At 52.6% G+C, this 22,857-nt stretch overlaps 1 protein-coding gene across 4 annotated transcripts in view; it reads left to right on the top strand.

Moving 5' to 3' along the window:
- IKBKB (inhibitor of nuclear factor kappa B kinase subunit beta) overlaps positions 1-22,857 on the top strand; it is a 63,084-nt gene that overhangs the window by 27,161 nt on the left and 13,066 nt on the right. For 2 of the 4 annotated variants that reach the window (XM_060001318.1, XM_060001317.1), the window contains exons 6-21: positions 2,156-2,244; positions 3,243-3,332; positions 5,449-5,573; positions 8,811-8,918; positions 10,074-10,203; positions 10,501-10,695; positions 11,325-11,439; positions 12,063-12,186; positions 12,700-12,851; positions 13,010-13,071; positions 14,072-14,181; positions 15,381-15,430; positions 15,516-15,615; positions 15,781-15,928; positions 17,755-17,882; positions 20,104-22,571. In XM_060001318.1, the coding sequence (XP_059857301.1) occupies positions 2,156-2,244; positions 3,243-3,332; positions 5,449-5,573; positions 8,811-8,918; positions 10,074-10,203; positions 10,501-10,695; positions 11,325-11,439; positions 12,063-12,186; positions 12,700-12,851; positions 13,010-13,071; positions 14,072-14,181; positions 15,381-15,430; positions 15,516-15,615; positions 15,781-15,928; positions 17,755-17,882; positions 20,104-20,314 (1,937 nt within the window). In that variant the 3' untranslated portion in view covers positions 20,315-22,571. Of the gene's footprint in view, positions 1-2,155; positions 2,245-3,242; positions 3,333-5,448; positions 5,574-8,810; positions 8,919-10,073; positions 10,204-10,500; positions 10,696-11,324; positions 11,440-12,062; positions 12,187-12,699; positions 12,852-13,009; positions 13,072-14,071; positions 14,182-15,380; positions 15,431-15,515; positions 15,616-15,780; positions 15,929-17,754; positions 17,883-20,103; positions 22,572-22,857 lie in introns of those variants that run through there. The other 2 variants (XM_060001319.1, XM_060001320.1) reach the window with 2 other exon arrangements.

The following is a 22,857-nucleotide window of genomic DNA, read 5'->3' as shown; positions in this document are numbered from 1 at the left end:
ATTCAGTTATACATACATGCGTGTGTGTGTGTGTGTGTGTGTGTGTATACACACACACACACACACACACACATTCTTTTCCAGATTCCTTTCCACTGTAGTTTATTACAGGATACTGAATAGAGTTCCCAGTGCTATACAGTAGGTCCGTGTTGTTTATCTGTTTTGTATATAGTAGTGTGTATCTATTAATCCCAACCTCCTAATTTATCCCCCCTCCCCCCGCCTTTCCCTTTGGTAACCATTTCTTTTCCATGTCTGTGAGTCAATTTCTGTTTTGTAAATAAGTTTTTACATTCTACATATAAGTGATATCATATGATATTTATCTTTCTCTTTACCTTTCTACTTATTTCACTTACTGTGATAATCTCTGTTTCCATCCATGTGGCTGCGGTTCCATCCATGTGGTTGCAAATGGTGTTATTTCATTCTTTTCTATGTCTGAGTAGTATTCATTGTATATATGTACCACATCTTTCTTATCCATTCGTCTGTCAGTGGACACTTAGGTCACTTCCATGTCTTAGCTATTGTATATAGTGCTGCTGTGAACATTGGGGTGCATGTATCTTTTTGTTTGTTTTTTAATTTATTTGGTTGCACCGGGTCTTAGTTGCAGCAGGTGGACTCTAGTTGTGGCTCGCCGGCTCCTTAGTCGTGGCATGTGAACTCTTAGTTGCAGCATGCACGTGGGATCTAGTTCTCTGACCAGGGATCGAACCCGGGCCCCTTGCATTGGGAGCACGGAGTCTTAAACACTGTGCCACCATGGAAGTCCCCTGGAGTGCATGAATCTTTTTGAATTAGAGTTTTTGTCTTTTCCGGGTAAGTGCCCAGGAGTGGGGCTGCTGGATCATATGGTAACTCTATTTTGAGGTTTTTAAGGAGCCTCCGTACTCTTTTCCATAGTTGCCATGAACTTTTAAAACCTCTTTATGTTATTTGTATTGCTTTTCTTTATGCCATATAGTTTTCCTCACATGACACTACTTTTTTTGCTAAATTTATCCCGTGGTGTTTTAGAATTTTTGTTGCTAATGTGAATGGGATTTTATTTTCTTTTTCCTTTCAACTGGATCTATGACAGGGAGAAAAACTATTGATTTGTATATACTTGTTTTGCTTCCAGACAACTTACTAAATTTTCCCCAGTTTGTCTTCCTGGCATAGAGTCAGATCATTTCCAATTAAAGGTAATTTTATCTCTTTCCAATACTTCTTCATTTTTTTCTTTTGTAGTACAGGTTGTTAGGACTTCTGTTGAAGTTATTAAACCTCTCTTAGGGGTAAAAATCACGTCCTGCTTGGAGTCGTAGCCTTGGCCATCCTGGGTCAGTCGCATAGTCATGTTTGCTCTTCACGGCAGAAGCTGTGGTATCAAGTGACTTCACAGCCAGGTTGTGCAGGCTCCTTCCTTGCCAGCTAGATTCTGAGCCCTTTAAAGTTGGGGACCATGCCCTCCCTGATTTTATGTCCCTCAGAACCCAGCAGAGAACAGGGCGCATAACAGGCACACGTTGGACTGTCAGATGTATTGAAGGTGCCCCCATTCTCTCCTTCCAGAGCCCCCACTTCTTCCTTGGAGCCATCTCTGCCCTGCGGACTCTACAGCAGATGACCAAGTGCTCTCTGCCCAGAGGGCCCTTCTCCCTTACCTGCCCAGCAGAACTTAGATTTTTTTTGAGCCTCTAGACCAGAGGAGTTCCCCTTCTCAATCTTTATCAGCATCACCTGGAGGGCTTGGTAAAACACAGATTGTGGGGTAACCCCCAGGTTTCTGATTCACTTCGTCTGGATTGGGACCCAAGGGTTTTGCATTTCTAACAAGTCTGCATGCTGCAGGTCCAGGCAGTGCAGTTTGAGAACCGCTGCTCAAGACTGGAGTTGGTGACCTCGTGGGTGGAAGGCTCAGAGTTCTTTGCGTGAACGAGGCAGATTCTGGTGCTGGTCCAAGTTCTGCTCATGTAGCTGGGTCCCCTTCCCTTCACCGGAGGGGTGTCTGCCGGTCCCCGTCCCTCCACTGTGATCCCCTGCACCGTGTCAGGGTGTGTGTCGGGGGCACGCGGTAATCATCTTTCACTGGGTAGGCGATTCCAAGTGAAAAGTATTGTCCAGGCTTAACGAAAACTCACTCCCCTTTCCACCCTGTCAGCTTCTGCACTTAGATACCTTCACGAAAACAGGATCATCCATCGGGATCTAAAGCCAGAAAACATCGTCCTGCAGCAAGGGGAACAGAGAGTGAGTGACCCTCCGGGGCCTGGGGAGGGCGGGTGGCAGCTGGGCGGGGGAGGAACCCGCTTTGTGTGTTTGCGTTTCTTTGCTCACATATTTGCTTTGATTCTCCGGGAATGCTTTTTGATTTGAAGAGAAATTCCGCGAAAAGTTCTCGCAGATTGAGGCAGGTTTGAATGGACCACATTGTTAGTCATCCAAGTTGCAGGAATCTGATAAGAAAAATAATGTTTGTCTTCCAGCCGACACCCCCAGCCTCTGGGACTTGCACTTCTTGGAAATGGGCTTTCTTTTCCGTCTGTTGGAGAGCCTCAGCTTTTGAAGCTGACAGGGAGTCCATCTATGAGCTGGTTCTGGGCGTGGCTGAGAGGAGGCATTTGGAGCTGCCACCTGCCCATGGGGCCTGGTCCAGCCCGCAGTTTCCCCAGAGCTCTCAGGGACCTTTTCCGGGCCCCCCCCGCTCGGCTGTGGGGTAACCTCCCCGCAGGGCTTGGCCCTGTGCTCTTCCTGGCCTTGTTTGTTCAGCTGAGTGGGATGCAGTCACTCAGCTCACGGACTGTCTGACCTCTTCCACGCAGCTTCCTCCAGCATCCTAGGTGTGACCCACGCCTGTCCTAGCTCTCACCTTTGGCCCAGTTCACGCTCATTCCTGTCAGTTCTAAGATTTGAGAACTAAAGGTATTTACTGGGAAGGAGCTGGCCTGGTCCTTTGTGTCTAGGTTTAGCAGTCCTGAGGGCTGCTGCGTGGTCTGCTAATTTTGACCTTCCTCTGGCAGTTGGTCGCAGAGCAAGGGAGAACATGTGCCTGGCGTTTTTACATTGTTTTCTTTTGCCTAAAGCTACCATGTCTAGGGCATTCTCCTGTGTATTTGGTGGTCCTTTGGAACTTAGGGTCTTGGGATTGGAAATTCAGAAATATCCTCTGCTCTAACAGAGACATCCAGAATTCTTGAAGGACAGTATACTCTCATAACCGTCAGGTTTCTCCTCCCTTTTTTTTTCAGTTAATACACAAAATTATTGACCTAGGATATGCCAAGGAGCTGGACCAGGGCAGTCTGTGCACTTCTTTTGTGGGGACCCTGCAGTACCTGGTAAGAGACGGAGTTTCCATGTTTGTGTGTCAGTTTCTGTCCGATGGCTGTGTCTGTGGGGCTCTTCCTCCATCCTTGCCTTCTGCCATCTAAGTTTGCCGGCTCTTGGATGTTTCCTGGGTGCCTAGGAACTGTTGTATGAGGTCAGACTCATAATCCATTCAAGTCAGCACGTTTTGCTAGCAGAGGCCTTATGGAGGGATGTGGTCGTCTTCTCATAGCAAAAGGGCTCTGCTCCCGGGCCCTCGCACGAGTCCCATAACCTCTCATGCTGCAGTATTTTGCCTGAGGACAAAGAGTTTAAACCAGGTTCTTGCTGGTCTGTAGGGGCCTCAGTTTCCACGCAGCATCTCGGGGGCCATGGAGGAGAGAGGGCTGAGCTTCGAGCTCCCACCCTTTCTTTTTGTTATTTGGTCTTAATACTGCGGTTCTATTTGAGTCACTCATTCATCCAAGAAATATTGGTCAAGTGTAGTTTTAGAGTTTAGGAGGAAAGCAGGCATCACCCTGATACACAAATAATGAAGAAATTACAATTGTGATAAATACTGCAAAGGGAAAGTGCAGGGTGTTATGAGAATATATTTTAGGAAGACCTAGCCTGGTCTGGGACCTGAAGGATGAGTGGGGGAAAGGGAGACTGGGCGAGGGGGAGAGAGAGGAAGTTCCAGGTAAAGGGATAGGACATGGGAGACCAGAAGGTGTGGCAGGAGCCAGAGAAGAAGGAAGAGGGTATCTCGAGTTGAGGCTGGAGAGAGAGGTAGAGGACAGATTATTCAAAGCCTTGTTGGCTGGGTTAGAGATTTTAAACTTTATCCTGAAGCCTCTGGAGAGACGTGGAAGGTTTTTAAGTGTGAGAGGGATTGGGTTTACCTTTTGAAGAGACCACGCTTGGTACAGCGTGGAGGGTGAATTGCAGGTAGTGGGTGAGTGGTAAGGAGGCTATTGTACTGAGCTGGTCCGAGCTGGTGGAGAGCCTTGAGGATGTAGAGGATGGTTCAAGAAATGCCTGGAAGAGACCCAGCAGAACTTGGTAATAGATTGTTTGCAGATGATAACCAGAACATGTTGATTAAAGGAGTCTACAATTTAAAAAAGAAAAACAAAAAAAGGTTGAAAGCCACTGGGCTCGACGAGCTTAATTATCCTACGTGGTTCTCATACAGAAAGAGAGAAAGCAATTATTGAGGTCCTTTTGAGCGTATCCATACTTCCCACTAACCCCCCAACCAGGCAGTGGACTGCCGGTTTATCACCTGCCCTGGGGAGTAGAGGATTCAGAGCGGGGACTCGGGGCTGTGACTCAGCATGTGTGTCCACATAACGTGACCCTGTGGGTCCTGCCCGGTGTCCTCTGGACCCCTCGTCAGCTCAGCAGCAGTTAGTGAGGACTCCAGGCTCTGACAAGGATGTTCGGCCAAATTGTTCACTCGCGGACCTAAAACTTCTGTCCATAACCAGACACAGAGGCTGACCTGTGCGTCCCCACGTTTTTCCTCTTGGTTTGGACTCCGTGGTCCTTCATCAGTGTCATGCCTCCAGCCAGCCTGTGCTCAGTCCTGCCTCCACGCCCTCGCTTGTCATGGTCCTTTCTGGGCTGTCTGCCCTGAGGCCCTCTGATCCTGATCCGTTCCCGTCCCACCTGTGCTGGGAAGCTTTCCTTGGTTGTCCCAGCCTCTCTGCTTGGGCAGCGGCCGTGCATCTGGCCTTTCCTACCTGACTGCAACAATCCATCCCGCTGTCCGACCGCATGCTGTGGACCTCGCCACTTTAGGGGACCAGCTGGCATGCAGTGCGTGTGCTGTGAATGGGTGTGCATGGCCGGGATCACTTTCCTTTGTTGTCCGTGCCCTGTCTTCCCCTCCCTGCACAGTGCTGGGAAAAGGATACACGCTGCACTCCGGTTCACCTAAAATACCCCCAGGCCCTTGTTTCAGCACCGGGACTGAATGAGGTCCAGAGAGATGTTCGGTACCACCTGCTGAACACGTGGTCACCTCCTCACCTGGAGCGGGGCCCAGGGAGCATGGGGCACGATAAGAGGCTGGGTGCCCCCCTCTGTGGTAAACCCTCAGATGGGGAGCAGCTCAGGTATGTCCCCACATTGTCACCACAGGCCCCTGAGCTGCTAGAGCAGCAGAAGTACACGGTGACCGTGGACTACTGGAGCTTCGGCACCTTGGCCTTCGAGTGTATCACGGGCTTCCGGCCCTTCCTGCCCAACTGGCAGCCTGTGCAGTGGTGAGTGAGGGCTTGGGGCGGGCCGGCCGCCCAAAGCGGGGAGTGTGCCCCTGTCTTTGTCAGATGTCACCTCACCTGTGCTGTCTCACTGGGCGCCCCAGGCTGGGCCTGAGACACCTGTGACCTCTCACCCAGAGGAAGTCCCGTTAAGACCTGGCACGTGGGCAGTCTGAGTTCCAAAAGCCTGGAAAGATGGAAGGTTGTTAAGTGTCAACCTGGATTCTGAACCTTAACAGCTTTAAATCCAGTACTGTGTAAATGACTGCTCTGTGCAGGGCAGGAGGTCATTGTGTTTACAGAGTGTGTGTGTAGTGTACGCTTACACTGAAAACACTGTGCATTGGTAAACAAACAAATAGCATGTTCACATGACAAATTATGAGCTGTATTTACATGAAAATTTATTGTTGACAAATTTTACTGTTTTTAAAAGCATCAAAAAGTGGCTTAAAATGTGAACTGAATACATTTCCAAAAAGAGATTTTCTAATAAAAAAAGTCAAAGGATACAATTAAGTTTTTAAAAATTACTCTGTATTTTGAAACTTCTTTTCTGATTATAATGCTAACGTGTGGTTCATTGCATACATAAAAGTTAACCATTACTGAAATGCATCATTTAAAAACTAATATCCCCCTAAATCAGTTAGGATTCATTCAAAATGATTCCTTGAGAGACCACACACTAATTGAAATGATGCTACTGTTGTTCAACATTATTTTTTTATCTCCAGTTTTTATTTTTTGGAGCAGTGGTAAGTTCATGTGGTTCAAACTTCAGAGTATAAAAGTGAAAAGTCATGGTTCCTCCCCACAGGCATTTGGTCCTTTTGATCTTGGGTCCACCTCTGAGGATGGCTTGTACGTGTACAAGCAAATGGGCATGTACCTGTTTGTTAACTCATTTATGTATGCCGCCCCATTTTACCTCAGTGACAGTGTAATATGCACACTGCCCTGCACGTGCTCTTCCAGGATTTTTACACTGAGAATTGCCTCCAACTGCTGTGAACATATCTCTGTGTCTCCAGATTCTTCATTGTGCCTGTGTTTATTTAAAAAGCAAAGTAGGTTACCCTACATACTCTCATAGAACCTGCCTCTCAAACTTGCTACCGAAAATGCTTTCTGTTTTTCCGTGTTCTTTGTCACGTCTGTTTGCTGTTCCACTGTAGTTGGTTTAACCTGTTCCCCATTACTGGAAGAATCAGTGGTTTATAATTTTTACTTCTTAAAATAACACCAAGAATAACATCATTGTAGGGAAATCCTTGTATGTCCTCAGTTATTTCCCTGGGATAAATTCCTAGCAATGGGATCAACAGATCAAAGATTATCCGCATTTTAAAGGTCTTCCATGTGCACTAACGAATTGCTCCACAGAAAGTTTGTATAAATAACGTTTCCACCAGGAACGTACGAAGCTGCCCCTTTGTGGGTCCACACTGGCTGTTGTCACGTTTCTCAGTATCTTTCTGGAAGTAGCGAAAACGTTGACTTTTTCAAAGGACAGGTACTTACATCATGAGATTGTTTATTTATAAGTCTAAGATGTAGCCTTTGAAATCAATTCCAGAAGAGTAGTTTTGTGTGACGTGGTCCAGTTCAGTCACCGTTCACATGCCAGACACTGGAAGAGATGAACCAGGCATGGTCCCAGCTCCTGAGGAGCCTGGTGACATGGCAGAGAGTGCCCTCCTGTGGGGACTGACTTTAGAAGAGGCAGCACTCCTGAGCTGGGTTCTGGAGTGTTGAATTAGCTCATTACATTAGAGTCACACCTTATCATGTAACCATCATGACAAAAACTTTAAATGTCTGTACATCTATAGTGTTTTTAACTAACCAAGGAATTACTGCATTCTTTTCAGTTCAGATGTCGAGCGTTTCCATTATTTATAACAAGATGAGTTAAAGTCCATTAGAACTAGAAGAAGAAATGCTATTTGAAGCTATCTCTAATGGCTTGGCATCTTCATAGTAAGTTTTTTGTCTGCAGAGCCAGCCTCTTGTACGGAGCTGGGAGGCCGGGTGACCACTTGCAGGTGGACATCTCTGAAACCTAGTAGCTGTGAGACGTGTCTGTCTTGTCTGCCTTGTAATGCCTCAGGCAGCTTTAGCAATTTCACTCTCATCTCAGATGGCAGGTAGATAGTAATTTCAGGACAAATGCAATTTGAGCTTTATTATCCTGTCACTGAGCTACTGTGAAGTACATTTTAGGACCGGCCTAAGCAGTGAGCATTTCACTTACTGTGTCCTTTTCTTTATCTGTGGTTTCCCGTTGACAGACCGAGTTTCTGTCAGAGGACCATCCCATTGTGTGTAATGACAGCCTGACGTAGAGCAGGCAGGTTCCAGCTGGACCCCAGCTCTTCCAGGCTACGTGTGCTCCACATGGTCCGGTTCACCCCTCGCCAGTGAGGCTTCAGGGCTAAAGCATTTTGCATTTGAATTTCTTACGTGTTTTTGAAAAGGAAGGATATAGACATTTAGACAGAGTAGAAGGAGCACCAGACTTTGGATCTGAGGCCCCGGTGGTGTGACCTTGGGCAGGTCACCTGATCTTCATTTCCTTACCGCTGAATGGGTGGCTGAAAACCATCTACCACATGGGGTCATCGGGCAGAGAAGGGCATGTTCACAGTCAGTGCTTGGTTATCTGTGAAGCATTATTCAGACTTAACGTCATCACCCTTGTCACCGAGATGATTTGAAACCAGTTTAAAAATTTGCTTCCTTCAAATACTATTTCAGATACATCAGAAGGGTCTCTAAGTTGGGAAATGTAACTGTTCATTCACCATCAGAAGTAACGCTTAGCCACATGCATTAAGAGGGAAGTGTGTGGTGCGTGCAGGTTTCACGTGAACAGGATCCTCATGCAGTGATCTTGGTGTGCACGTCCTAATTTCATCCTCTACCAAAACGTGAGAGTTTTGTGTTTGATGAAAAGTAGAAGAAAGATAAGGATGAGCCAAGGTGAGGCCAGGCATCAGCAGTACAAGCCTGGAGGTCAGTGACACTCACTGGGCAGTACTGACGGCCTTAAACTCTCGGAGAAGCATCCTAGCAGGACGCAGACGCACTGGCCGGCATCCCAAGGGGTTGACTAGTGACCTGGGGGCATCCCGTCCAGTTGTCAGGTGGAAGGCTACCGGTGTAGAGGGGCTGTTGGCTGCTGGGTGATGCAGGGTCATCACAAGCAGCGTGACAGACCAGGCCCTGCGTCCGCAGGCACTCCAAAGTCCGGCAGAAGAGTGAGATGGACATTGTGGTTAGTGAGGACCTGAACGGAGCCGTGAAGTTCTCCAGCTCGTTACCCCACCCGAGCAACCTCAACAGGTACGGCCCCAGGCCTTCCCCTCCGCGTCGTGTCCTTCCTGTTTTAGAAATGGATGTCAGAGCCGACGTCCTGGTAGCTCTGACATCGGGACATCCTGCTGTGGCCGGCACCTGGCATAGTCTATCTCAGTGTTAAACTTAGAACGCCTTCCCCCCAACCCCATGTAGAAGTCTTCTCCTTCCCGAATTCACACAGCAACCTGTACCTTTCATCACTCCAAGAAGCTTCTACCTCGTGTGACATTTGGTTTTGCAGAGGGTTTACCTTCTGGTCAGCTGTAAGCCTTTGACCGCCAGGGGATTGCGTTATTTCTCTTTGCCTGCAGCCTAATCGTGTGTTACTGTCAACAAACAAACCTTTGCGGTTTGAACAGGCACTGCCGTCTGGTCTTAGAGCCAGAATATTAGCAGTCAGGTAATCCTATCAGAATTGGGGGCTAGTACAGAGGAAAACTGCCAGGCGGCCACACACAGCTGAGGAGCACGGAGCACAGTGACCATGAGTGTTTGGAGGATGGGGAGAGAGGTACCGAGCGGACTAGCTGCGCAGGATGACTGGGTGGGCTGGAACCTTCTGGAAGAATCTGGAAAGACGTGCAGGACAGGCATGGGGAAAGATGGGGGTGGGGGTGGGCCCAGGAGAGGCAGCTCGTAGTGGTGCTGGCCTCTGCAGGGCTTTCTTGGGGGCGTGGCAAGGGCCTCTGAGGGTGCCGGCAGGGCCCCGCCGGGCCGGGAGAAGTGAGCACTTTGTCATGTGGACCCCCCGAGGGGTCCCCGGGGTGACCGACGAAGCGAATCGGCAGCGAGGGGTCTGGACTGTGTGGGCGGTTCTCCTGAGGTGGGGCGGGCCTGGGAAGCACATAGGAAGCTTCCTGAGGTTCTCGCACGGCCATCTGCCAGGACGCCCTGACGTGAGCGTGTTGGCGCGGATCCGGGAGGGGTGAGTGCCTGAGTGAGTCGTTTTGTTGGAAAGGCTCGTCCTTCCTCAGGTTAGTTCATCCTCAGGGATCACTTTGGCCCCGTCTACGTGATGGTCACGTGCGTGTGAGGTGTGAGTGCCTTTCAGTTCCCACGCGGGGCCCTGAGGCTGGCTCTGGGCCCATACGCACGCGCGCGCACACATACACACACACGCACGCGGCCCCCTCTTCTCAGCGTCCTGGCCCAGCGGCTGGAGAAGTGGTTGCAGCTGATGCTGATGTGGCACCCCCGACAGAGGGGCACCGACCCCGTCTACGGGCCCAATGGCTGCTTTAAGGCCCTGGACGACATCTTAAACTTGAAGGTGAGCTACACGAAGTTAGCCCAAGGCTGCGAGCCATCGGCTGCCCGACCAGTGGGCAAACGCAGGCTCCCATGAGGGCATCTCCACATGAGAGGATGATGGGACCCCTTGCTGACTGTTGTGGGTCGCGAGGTCGTAGCTGTGGATGGACAGGAGTGGGAAGACCCCTGTGTGTGGCCCAGCGCTGGCCTTCCTCCCCAGGCCGGGCCTCTGGGAGGCTGGGAGGTGTGGGGAGTAGCAGAGGATCCAGGCCAGCAAGCGGGAGTGTCAGGTGGTTTGTCCTGGGTTGCGTTGCAGCTGGTTCACGTCTTGAACATGGTCACGGGCACCATTCACACCTACCCCGTGGCAGAGGACGAGAGTCTGCCTAGCTTGCAGGCCCGGATCCAGCAGGACACAGGCATCCCTGAGGAGGACCAGGAGCTGCTGCAGGAAGCGGGTCTGGCCTTGACCCCCGACAAGCCCGCCGCTCAGTGCGCCTCCGACGGCAAGGTGAGACCGGCCTCCTGCAGGCGCCCCAGCCCCACCCGACCCCGGAGAGCTGATCGCCCATCCCGTCCCACTCCATCGTGCCAGGCAGTCTGTTACCACGCAGGGTAGGCGCCTGCCTGTTTTGAGGTTGGAATGCGAGATCCCGTGAACCTGATAGGAGACCTGAGCCACCCCACGCTTTGCCTGTTCCTTCCAGACCACTGGGAGTGCCTTTCTTTTGCCTTTGCTGCCAAAGTGATGCTTCATTTTTCCAAGTCAACCAAAACCATTTTTGACACACCTCGTGTGTGCAGAACCGTGCTGACAGCTGCACAGAAAGAGCTGGAAAGTTAACGCAGGAGAGACAGTCACTGGACAGTAAAGCAAACCCTCTAAGCTGCACGGTAAAGACAATCAGAGAATAAAACAGAACAGAGTAAGTTGTAGATGAGGTTTGCATTTGGGAATAAGTATAAAAGGAACAGCCAAGGGAAGTAGAGGCCGCGGCCCCTAGGAAAGGCTCAGTGGGCGCCCGGCACCTGCTCTCTGAGGACGGTGCTGTTGGGACCCTCTGAAGACTCCCCCCTTGTTGCTTGAGAAAAGGAGGGGCTGGGTCCACGAGGCCTCATTTTGCTCTTGTCCCTTTGCAGCTGAACGAGGGCCGCACCCTGGACATGGATCTCGTTTTCCTCTTTGACAACAACAGGGTCGCCTATGAGACCCAGATCTCCCCACGGCCCCAGCCTGAAAGCGTCAGCTGTATCCGTAAGAACAGCGTGATCTTTTTAAAAGATAATTACTTACAGTGCTTGGGACGAGGCTGGAGGGAGAGCCCTGGACTGAGGGAGGGGTCGCCCCTGAGAAGATGAGTCCCTCCGGCCCTCAGTCAGGCAGCCTTCCTCACTTGCACCCGCGAGGAGTAGCCCAGGTGAAGAGAGGAAAGGACATCCATCTTCAATTAATGTCAACCTCATTTAAACAGAGGACAGACAGGCCGCTGAAATTCAGCCACGTGACCATTTTCTTGATGTTTGAAGTCGTCTTCATATTTTAATAATCGATACATGCACACGATACCAAAAAATCAAAAAGACTGTACGGTAGGCAGTAAGTGCCTCTGTCTCCCCAGCTCCCCCGGGAAACCACTGCTGCCTGACTCCTGGGGTCTACCTTCCGGGGTGTTCTGTGCATCTGTAACTTTTGACGTGCCTGTGCTCTGCCAGGGCACAAAAATGTCTGCGACGGTAACCAGGCCCAGCAGCCAACATGGTTGTGTAGCAGCAGAGCATTGCATAACGGCGCAGTGTAGGTGTGCCTGCAAGCTCCGCGGGCAGGAGGCGGGCTGTCGCAGGCGCCGCTCCCTGACGGTCGTGTGTGTCTCTGGCCAGTGCAAGAGCCCAAGAGGAGCCTCCCGTTCTTCCAGCTGAGGAAGGTGTGGGGTCAGGTCTGGCACAGCATCCAGGCCCTGAAGGAGGACTGCGGCCGCCTGCAGCAGGGCCAGCGCGCCGCCATGTACGTGCCCGGTGGTTCGCCTTCACTTGCTCGGAGCTGCCCGGTGGCCCGGCCGCAGGACGGTGGCAGAGGCGAGGGCCCAGGGGTGGCCGTTGGGAGAGCGAGCAGGGGAACGCTGGTCTGGAAGGGTGGGACGGAGGGAGGCTCCGTCAGACCCGACCAGGCCAGTGTGGTCAGCGGGCGGCGCTGGGGCCGCGGAAGGGCTTGCTGCGGCGTGGGTCGGCCAGCCTCCCCTGACCGTCCTGCCGGGCCGGGCTGACTCTTTCCCCGGGCTGTGGCTGATTTGGGTCGCTTCGTGTGGTACTTGGCCTAACTCCAGTTTGGGAGCAGAACCTCACCCGTTGCCGAGGGCCAGGAGATCGTCGTTACGGTTATAGGTGGCTGCTCTTGTTGCGGTTGTACCAGTTACAGCGGGGGCCTGCCGTCGTGTTTGAGCTGGGTTTGCTCTTGTCCGGGAACTGGCACTTGGAGGCCAGAGACACCCCACGGTTCTGTTTCTCGGGGTCCCTGCAGGATGAATCTGCTCCGGAACAACAGCTGCCTGTCCAAGATGAAGAATTCCATGGCCTCTATGTCTCAGCAGCTCAAGGCCAAGCTGGATTTCTTTAAAACCAGCATCCAGATTGACCTGGAGAAGTACAGTGAGCAGAAAGAGTTTGGGATCAGTGAGTGTACTGTTTGTGATGGGTCTCGAGAGACCGTTCCTTTCTTCTTCTTTCCGAGGTGTCTTTTGTCCCCTTGCCATTGAATCGCTTGTTTTCTGTTTGGGTTTGGGGATGTTTTCGTTTTGCTTTAATTTTATTTTCCTTCCATTTTTTTTCAGCGTCAGACAAGCTGCTGCTGGCCTGGAGGGAGATGGAGCAGGCCGTGGAGCTCTGTGGACGGGTAGGAGGCACCCTGGGGTCCCCAGGCCGGCCAAGGGCGCGAGCCTCTTCACTGCTGTCCTCCCCTTTCTCACTGCGCGCTCGGTCGAGCTTGTATGTCGAAAATGAGATTTTCCTCTCCCAGCTCTCTGCCCTCAGCTAGGACTTGCTGGAAAGAAGGAGAGAGGCAGGGGGTGGGGGACACTGCAGGGGGCCCTGCCGTGGCAGGTCCGGGAGCTGCACAGATTGGAGTCAGGATTACTACGTGAATTGTCCTCTTTCCACGAGAAGGGGCCTTGGATGAAGGAGCAGCACGCTGTCTCGTCGGAGGTTGTCCTAACCTCCTTGGGACAAGAAATCCCCAGGAAAGAAAGGGTCTAAGGGGCAAGTCTTAGGACAGTGTAAATCAGATGCCACTGAAAAGTGTTGATTATGAGACCAGGGTGTGACGTGGCAGACCTCATACAAATGGAAGACTGTGGTCTCCAAGGCTTTTTCCTGGACTTTGTCACCATTTTCCCTGTGAACTTGGGCAGGGAGTTTCACCTCCGTGTCTTAACATCTTTTTCTATAAATCAGTACCAATATGCCTCCTTAAAGGTGGGTGTCCATCGGCAGTACCTTGTTCAACCACAGGGACACGAGCGCACCCCCAGTCTTGGCACTCGTGGGTGTAATCCCTGAGATAATCGACGAATTTGGAGAAGAGAATGTGCCCCGGCCACTTCTCCACGCCAGGACCGGGCCAGGCCCCGACCTGCTCTGTCTCCTCTCACCCTAACGCAGTCCTTTGAGAGCCTAGTTTACGGTGGAGGAAACTGCAGTGCAAGGTCAGATAACCTGCCCGAGGGCCACACAGCTGACAGGTGGCCGACCCCAGATCCGACTGCAGGGCTCCAAGTCCGGGTCCCTTCCGGCTGGTCAGCTGAGGGTCTGCGGTGAGGCCGGAGGGCTCCCCCGAGAACCCCGTGTCTCAGGAGTTTCTCGCTGCGTCCTTGGCCTCAGCACCGCTCTTCCTTCAGGAGAACGAGGTGAAGCAGCTGGTGGAGCGGATGATGGCGCTACAGACGGACATCGTGGACCTGCAGCGCAGCCCCCTGGGCTGGAAGCAGGGCGGGACGCTGGACGACCTGTGAGTGTGTGTGTGCGCGCGTGCGCGTGCGTGTGTGTATGTATATGTGTGTGTGTTGTGTGAGAGTGAGCCTGTATGGGAATGTGTCTGTGTGTGTGTCTCTCTTTGTGTGTGTGAGTATGAGTGTGTGTGTCGGGATGGTTCGAGTGTGGTCCCGGTGGAGCCCCGTGGGCCCGTTCCCCCTGGAGCTCGGCCCCTGGGGGGTCATCTCGGCACATGCAGAGATGAGCACGGGCACACCTCCGTCACTCTGAGCCTCACAGGATAGAGAAGCGATGTCTGACCTCACAGCTATGGGGACCAGTTCAGATAACGCCCTGAGCGGTGGCTCGTGAACTACGGAGGCTGCCGTCCCAGGAGCCTTTGCTTGACCAAAGTATCAGATTAGACGCCAGGGCCGCCCCGCCCACCCTCACTCGCTGTGGCCCGAGGAGCAGAAAGCAGAACAGGGGAAGAGGCTGGCAAGTCTTAGAAGGTGGGATCTGGAAACTTCATTTGAGTCTCGATCAGGAACTTGGCCTTGGCTCCGGGAGTGGGGGAGGGCGGTGCAGGGGGGTACCTAGGCAGGGCAGCCCCACCTGCAGCCCTGGGGGTGGACAGGAGGGGCAGGGGAGCCTCGGGGCCCCGCAGGAGCTGCCTCCTTGGGGCTCAGCCGTGTCCTCTGACGCTTCTGCTGGGATTCCTAGGACCAGGCGCCGAACGTCAGAAATTTAGTTATTGGTAGTCCATGTTTTCTCAAGTCATTTAACCCTTTATTCTCCTCTGGTTTTCAAACACAAGTCACCCCTGAGAATGTCAGCCCGTCTCACTGTGTTAGGGGCACGGGGAGGGTGTCTGTGCCTGCTCCTGGGCTTGAGTTTTCGGGGGCCACGTTCTCCGGGCTCAGGTCCAGCAACAGACTGCACCCAGAGTCCCGATGGCAGGAGCCGGGTGGGCAGGGAATTCAGAGGAGACTCCTGTCCTGAAGATTCTCACTAGACCTTGGAGGTGTTTGAGTTTTGGTAATGAGGCGAGCCTTCCCTTGTCATGGGTTTCACCTGTAACATCACCAGGAACGATCATTTGCTCCAGTCGGGATGTGCTGCCCGTCTGGGTTCTAGAAACGAGTAGTCCTGCCGGCAGGAGTTGGCCTCGGCGCTTCAGGTGAGCTTGTTGACCTCTGCTCGATGCTGACAGAGCTGCTGTCTCGTGTGTTTCAGAGAAGAGCAGGCGCGGGAGCTTTACCGGAGGCTGAGGGAGAAGCCCCGAGGTGAGTGGGCCACCTCCCGGGTCCCTCGCTACCCGGGCACCAGGCCAGCCCCCCGCGGACCGTGCGACCCCGTCCCTCTTTGCAGACCAGCGAACGGATGGCGACAGTCAGGAAATGGTGCGGCTGCTCCTGCAGGCCATCCAAGGCTTCGAGAAGAAAGTGCGAGTGATCTACACGCAGCTCAGGTATCGGGCCGCCTTCCTCCGGCGGGCTGTGTGCGAGGGTTCGCCCACTCGCCTGAGCCCCGGGACCTTCACCTGCAGCGCCGAGCGGAGCCTTAACTGCCGGGGCTGCGTCCTGCCTCCTCCGACCCACGTGCCGCTGGAGCTTGTCATGTTTGTTCTTCACAGCAAGACTGTGGTCTGCAAGCAGAAGGCTCTGGAGCTGCTGCCCAAGGTGGAGGAGGTGGTGAGCTTAATGAGCGAGGACGAGAAGACTGTGGTTCGGCTGCAGGAGAAGCGGCAGAAGGAGCTCTGGAACCTCCTGAAGATTGCTTGTGTGAGTGACCCTCGGCGGGGCCCTGTGCTGCCGTCCCCAGCCCACGCACCCGGCGTGGGGACCGCAGGGCCACCACCAGCGCTCCGCTGCTGCCGCTCCCTTTCCACTTCTCTGCTCCGTGACTTGGTGTGAGTGCGGAGGGCCGGGGTGGGCGCCTGTGTCCTTGTGTTATTGTGCGGGTGGCGGCTGTGATAAATTATCACAGTTATTCTCACGGTCCTGGGGGCCAGAAGGCCGCCATCCGGGTGTCGCGGGGCCAGGTTCCCTCTGGAGGCTGGAGGGGAGAATCACTCCTCCTTCCTCACCTCTTCTTCCATTTCCGTGGCTCTCGGTGCTCCTTGCCTTGTGGCAGCATCCCTCCAGTCTGCCTCTGTCTCCACGTGACCCTCTTCTCTGTGTCTCTTTTCTGAGTATCTCTTGTAAAAACACTTGTCGCTGGATTCAGGTCCCACCCAGATAGTCCAGGGTGATCTCATCACAGGCTCCTTAGCTACACCTGCAAAGATCCTTTTTCCAGACGAGATCACATGCCCAGGTTCCTGGAGATCTGCATGCAGCCCCAGCAGCACGTGCCCGTGTGGCCTGGTGGGTCCTGAGCTGTGCCTGTGCCGTGCAGCACTCAGCCCACACTTTCTGTGCCCGCCGTCTCAGCGTAGCTGTGATCCCACTGAGTGTTGCTCAGAGAGAACCCTCAGCACAACAGAGAGCCCAGGACAGAGAAGGGAGAAGAGCCGGGTAAAAGCTGTGTCCTGGAAGCGAGCTGGTGGGACAGACCGCGCTGTCGTGTGGGCTGCAGGGAAGTTGAGGAGGTGACAGCAGAGCGACTTGGTCACGGATCAGGGGAGCACGGCTGCATAAGGTGGAGTGGCCACTGCAGCCTGGGGCGTCAGAACACCTTAGTCTCCTTCTGTCCCGCGGATGGTGCGAGTCACAGAAAGTCACTTAGGACCTTTGTGTGTCTGTCTTCTACTTGGAAAGAGTAAACACACCTTCCTTCTAATTTCCTTGTAGGAGTTCGTTAAGCGACCCAACTAATGAAATAGAGCCCTCAGATCTCTCTGTAGTTAGAATCTGGTTTTTTTAATAGATTTATTTATTTGTTTATTTATTTTTGGCTGCGTTGGATCTTCGTTGCTGCACGCAGGCTTTCTCTAGTTGCAGCAAGCAGGGGCTACTCTTTGTTGCGGTGCACAGGCTCTAGGTGCACAGGCTTCAGTAGTTGTGGCACGTGAGCTCAGTAGTTGTGGCTTGCGGGCTCTAGAGCGCAGGCTCAGTAGTCGTGGCGCACGGGCTTAGTTGCCCTGTGGCATGTGGGATCTTCCCGGACCAGGGGTCAAACCCGTGTCCCCTGCATTGGCAGACGGATTCTTAACCACTGCGCCACCAGGGAAGCCCCTAGAAACTTTTACCAAAAAGCACACCTATAGATACAGAAACAGTTTCTAAACTGAAATGCAAACCATCAAATAGCGATGTTGACCTATTTCTCCAGGAAGAGCCTGTGTCTCGTGGCCAGTTGTCTCACGAGAAAATACCCTGGTGTGGTGCCTGGGACTTCCCCGGCAGTCCAGTAGTTAAAGACTTCACCTTCCAATGCAGGGGCTGCAGGTTCGATCCCTGGTCAGGGAGCTAAAATCCCACGTGCCTCTCAGCCAAAACATAAAAAACAGAAGCAATATTGTAACAAATTCAATATAGACTTTAGGAAGGGTCCACACAGGAAAAAAAAAAACTTGAAAAAAAGAAAATACCCTGGTGTGAATGCAAAATTTGAAACATCTGTTTGCTCCAAAACTGCTGACTCTCTTCCTGGTTTTGTCATCTAGAGCAAGGTCCGAGGTCCCGTCAGCGGAAGCCCAGACAGCATGAACACGTCCCGCCTGAGTCACCCCAGCCAGCTGCTGTCGCAGCCTTGCCCAGCGCCTGACAGCTTCCCCGAGGCCGTCAAGAGGAGGTGCGTCCCCCTTCGCCATGCCCAGTGCAGGAGTCGGGCGTGTCGGTCACCCGTCGGCGGTTCTGTGCGTGTCCCTCCATGTTTGTTCCCTTTGCCGGGCGCTGTGGGGACAGATGTGGTGTTTTGCTCTCAGAGCTCCTCCTGGCTTGCTGACTAAGGTTTCCTTGTCTGAGGTCGCGTTGCTCGTTGCTGGATGGGAACCTGGAAGTGCTGGCCAGTCCCTGCTGTCCTCTAGTCCACCCGTCGCGGTCTGCTCGTAGAACCAGGTCCCTGCGGGCGTGCCCTGGCCGCCACGCCTGAGTCGCGTGTCATTGGTCCCTCCCGTGGCCTCTCCCTGCCCCACTCATCACCTGCACCCCTGCTGCAGAGCTGGGAGCAGAGCCCCAGAGCCCTTCCAGCGAATTTTTCCCTCCCTGCTTCCCCCCCAGTGCTGCCTCCAGGCCCCTCTGGTCAAATCAGCCTTCACAGGAGACCATTTAGATCGAGTTATTCCTCAAGTTATTTAGGGACCAGCCATGGCTTCCTGCTGCCTCAGGGTCCAAGCCTGAGCCTTCTCAGGCCTTCAAGCCACCTCCGCAGTCTGACCCACTGCTCCGGGGCAGATTCCTGGCTCTGCCGTCAGGGGTCTTAAAGTCTGGTCCAGACCAGCAGCATTGGCGGGTTCTGGGTACTTGCCAGAAATGCAGATTTGGGATCAGGAACTCGGGGTGGGGCGGAGCAGTCCTGTTTAACCAGCCCTGGCTGACCCTCCTGCAACCTGAAGTTCCAGAACCTCGGCTCCGCTGACGCCTTTCCCCGGAGCCTTCCTACCTCTGCTCCCACCTCCTCCACGGCCCTGGCACACGAGCACAGGGATCCTTCTCCTCCTGGACCACCTATGGGTTTTTTTTGTTTCTGGTTCAGTCTCACATTTATTCAGCACCTTCCCTTTGCTGGGCCCCAGGCACTGGAGACAGTTAAAATCGGTTCCTGTGGGCAGATCTATAGAATGGAAAATACATTAATGATTGCCGAGGGCAGGGGGCGGGGCAGGAATGGGGAGTGACTGACAGGTACAAGGTTTCTTTCTGGGTGATGAAAACATTCCAAACTGGATCACCAGGATGGTTGCACAGCTCCATAAATGTACTCGAGCTATGGAATTGTGCACCTTAAATGGGTGAACTTTAGGGTTTGTAAATTTATCTCAATACAGCTGTTTTTAAAAATCCTGTTCCTGTACTTAGGGGGTTTGTAGCCTCTACTGTTTTGGATTTTTTATTTTTAATTTTTTAAAATTTTTTATTTTTTTTTTGCCGTTTGGCTGGCGGGGTCTTAGTTCCCTGACCAGGGATTGAACCCGGGTCCTCAGCAGTGAAAGCGCAGAGTCCTAACCACTGGACTGTCAGGGAAGTCCCTGTTTTGGATTCTTAATTCTCTCCCCAATTTACTGTTAGCTCCTTGAGGATGGTAACCAGGTCCTGCGCCTCTCACGGGGCCTCTGGGGCCGGCCCGGAGCCTGGAGCCTGGTTAGTAGTCCATGGATGAGTCTGGGCAGCGCTGTGCTCTGTTCCTTCCATCAGTGCCCCCTTCACGGTGAGAGGAGGGGATCGAGGGCCCTTCCTCCTGGATTTGTCACTCTCTTTCCATGATATCCTCAAAGCTCTGGAGAAGTCGTCCCGGGGGCACAGGCTGCTGTCTGTGTCTCCACGCCCTTGAGCCAAGGTTAGAAAGGACAGATGGCTCGCTCTGCTCTCCTCTTTCTTACCGTGGCGGGTTCTCAGGGGGACACGTGCATTTCTCATCAGAGAGAAGGAGAGAGCACCGTAAACAAATCAGTTCCCAGAACTTGCTTCCCCCAGATCTCAGCAAGCTGGGGACATTGCATGGTGTGTATATTTTTGTCCATTTCAAAAAGTGGAAAACAGGTGGTTTGGGAGAGATCTTCAGATTATGGCAATTTGGAGAGAATCTAGTTAAGTCAGAAAGAGCTTTGTTATTAAGCCGGGTCGCTGCTTTTTCACATGGTGAACAGTGATGCTCGTAGCTGGATTCGAGCTTCTGTAACAGCACTTAACTAGACAGATGAAATCACTTAGGCAATAACATGGTGTTTTAAGACACTCAGCCTCAGAATAATTATTTAATTTTAAAAATCTTTCCAGAAGCTCTTTAGCGTATTTGTAAGCACCTTTGAAAAGTTAACATTGACCACGTTCTAATAATTCAATCTTTTTTTTAGCGAAGACCTTGTGGCTGAAGCACACACTCTGTGCACCCAGCTGGAAAACGCCCTACAGGACACCATGAAGGACCAGGACCAGAGCTTAAGGGTAATGGCCCGTGGGAAGCCCCGCCGCCCCACGCCCTTTCTTTCTACAGCAAACGAGAAAAAGCAGATCGAAAGGCGATGCCGTGCTCCTCGATCGCAGGGTACACTTAGGATTTTCTAGTACATGCTTCTTATTCCCCATGATAACAATGCTGATGCCTGTTGAGCGTGTGCAGGTACTTAGTGCGCATTATCTCATTTCATCCTTGCTACACTCGCTGCTTACGAAGAAGGTAGCATCACTGTGAGAAGGCCTCTCCCCTGCTGCACCTTCTGTACAATTGCCGGGCATCTGTGTGTGGGGTGCAGTGCTGGGCTCCGGGAACAAAGCAAGAGCCCATCACCACCCCGCCTCTCAGGGACTCGGGGCTTAGCAGTCCTAGTTATAGGGAAGCTGACCTAAAGAAAAACGAGTCCAGATGCAGGTACGTTGAGACAAAGCTGAAATTGCGGAGAGGATGCTAAATCATCCGCTAAATCATCCGCTTAATCATCCGCTTGGCTCTCTGGCCTTTTCCTGCCGATACAGTCACATGCTGGCGTCTCTGCAACTTCTGATTTGGGGGAAGAATCAGAGGGGATACTGCTCATTGTAACCACTTCTTATTTATTCAAGTGTCCTTTTCTGGTTTGGGACTTTCTGTGTCTCTTCTTGCTGTTCTTCCTCCTCCGAGCTGTGTATACTTGGATCCTTTCGCTGCCCGTTTGCACTTCTGCCAGATGAAAAGGAAGTGTGACCAGGCCATTTCACCTGGTGAGGTTGGAGGTCGAGAGCTGAGATTAGCCCAGGGTACCAGCTGCCCACAGTGAGCGTGAGTCAGTGCTGTGAGCTGCAGTAATAATACTTAAATCACCTTCCCGGAATCTCAGGGCTCCAAGCCCATCTGAAGAAAAGCTCCGGCATGGTTTTGCAGACGTAGCTCTACCTCAGGGGTACCCTGCAGAAACAAGACTGTCTTAACGAGAGGAATTCAATTTCCCTCTAAACTGTGCTGGTTGCCTCCCGAAGAAGGCAGTGTCTAGGTGGCCACGGTGTCTTTAACGTGCCCGTTGACTTTCAGTCTCTAGACTGGAGCTGGTTGCAGTCGGGGGAGGAGGAGAAGCACAGCCTGGAGCGGGCCTCCTGATGGTGGGCGGCCCTGACCCTGCCGGGCTGCCTGGCCCGAGGCCCCCGGGGCCCCGCCGCGTCGCGTCCGGTGTCCTCGGCACCCAGATGGAGATCTCGCTTCCCCAGCAGCCATGACCATCACCGTGGACCGAGGGTGCAGCCCTCCGTGGCAGTGCCAGCAGCTTATCTGCACGCTGGACGTCCTCCGCCACAGAGGCCCAGCAGACGAGGATGCCGAGCGCGGCGTCTGGGGAGGTGGAGCCACGGCAGCCACTGCCTCTGCGCGGAGAGAAGTGCTCCGAGTACAGTGGCTCCACAGACCACCAGCCACACGTCAGACTGACTTTTAGGACGAAGTATGAATGGCACTTGGTGCTAGCTGTCCTCTCCTGACCCCTCCTGATCTCCAGAGGCCTCATCCACCTGTCTTCACAGCTAAGGTTTCATCTGGATCCGGCTTCTCTTGAAACCGTGGATTCGGCCCAGCCCGGTCGTCCCTCCTCTTCTGACTTCACGGCTGCTAACGTTTTCCTTCTGCCTGTGACCTTGGGCCAGGTTGGGTGAGTGCTGCTTTCCCCGTCCAGAGTCTCTCCAGCCAGAGTGAGTCGCTAGTGCCAGGAGGGGAGAGTGTCTCCCTTCCTGTGGGTCCCAAAGAGTCCCCAGGAGCAAGCTGCCATGGAGAAGAAGGAAAGAAGAGGAAGATGTCTGTCAACCACCAGCTTGCTGACCCCTGTGCCCACACCCCCTGCCCCTGGGTGCGGCAGGGTGGACGGGGCAGTTCCCATCCCTCGTGTCATTCAGCGGTATTATTAAGTGGATTTATATTTAAAAAACAGATTCTCTATTTTGTAACATGATTCAAGTCCCACAGTCTATTTTTATAATACCTCTGGTTGGGACTTCTGAACTCAAAGTCCAGCTTTAATGGAAAGTTTTATGAAATTGAGTGGTGCCTGATCAAACAGTGCCAGAGCACCAGCAAGGCCTCTTGGACGTTTCACAAAAGTTGCTGCTTCCTATAACAGCAGGAAAGCAAAGTGAGTTCAGATGATAACAAACAGGCAAGTCTGGTTGGAGAAGAAAGTGGGACGAGAAGAGTTTCACAGAGTGCCTTCCATGGAGGCGGTACAGTGGGTTCCGTGTCAGGGAAGTTGGGGAAACGCTTCATGCTTTAACTGCCTCTTGGAGATTCACCTTGTGCACTGGTTTATTAAAGAATCTGAAAGATCTATAATAATAAACTGGCTTAAATCTGCCTAAATCCACTGTTTACCCAACTCATTTGACAGTAGAGCCTTTTTTTTTCTCCCATGTGCATGTAACATTGATTAACGTCCCAAAGAACTGAGTTTGATAAAGCGTGATTTTGGAAACACTGGTGAGGAACACAGTGGGACATTATACCAGAAAGGTAGGCTGGGACGGGGTCAGATTAGGGAGGGAATGAATGTGGAGTTGAGAGTCAGGGGCTGATTTTATAGGCAGTTGGGAGCCACTGAAGAATTTTGAGCAAGGAAGGACATTACCAAAGCTAATGTTTAAAACGAGTGATGTAA

This window comes from Delphinus delphis, chromosome 21 (assembly GCF_949987515.2).
Source record: "Delphinus delphis chromosome 21, mDelDel1.2, whole genome shotgun sequence".
Classification (NCBI taxonomy): Eukaryota; Metazoa; Chordata; class Mammalia; order Artiodactyla; family Delphinidae; genus Delphinus; species Delphinus delphis.
This window is presented reverse-complemented; position numbering and strand designations above follow the sequence as displayed.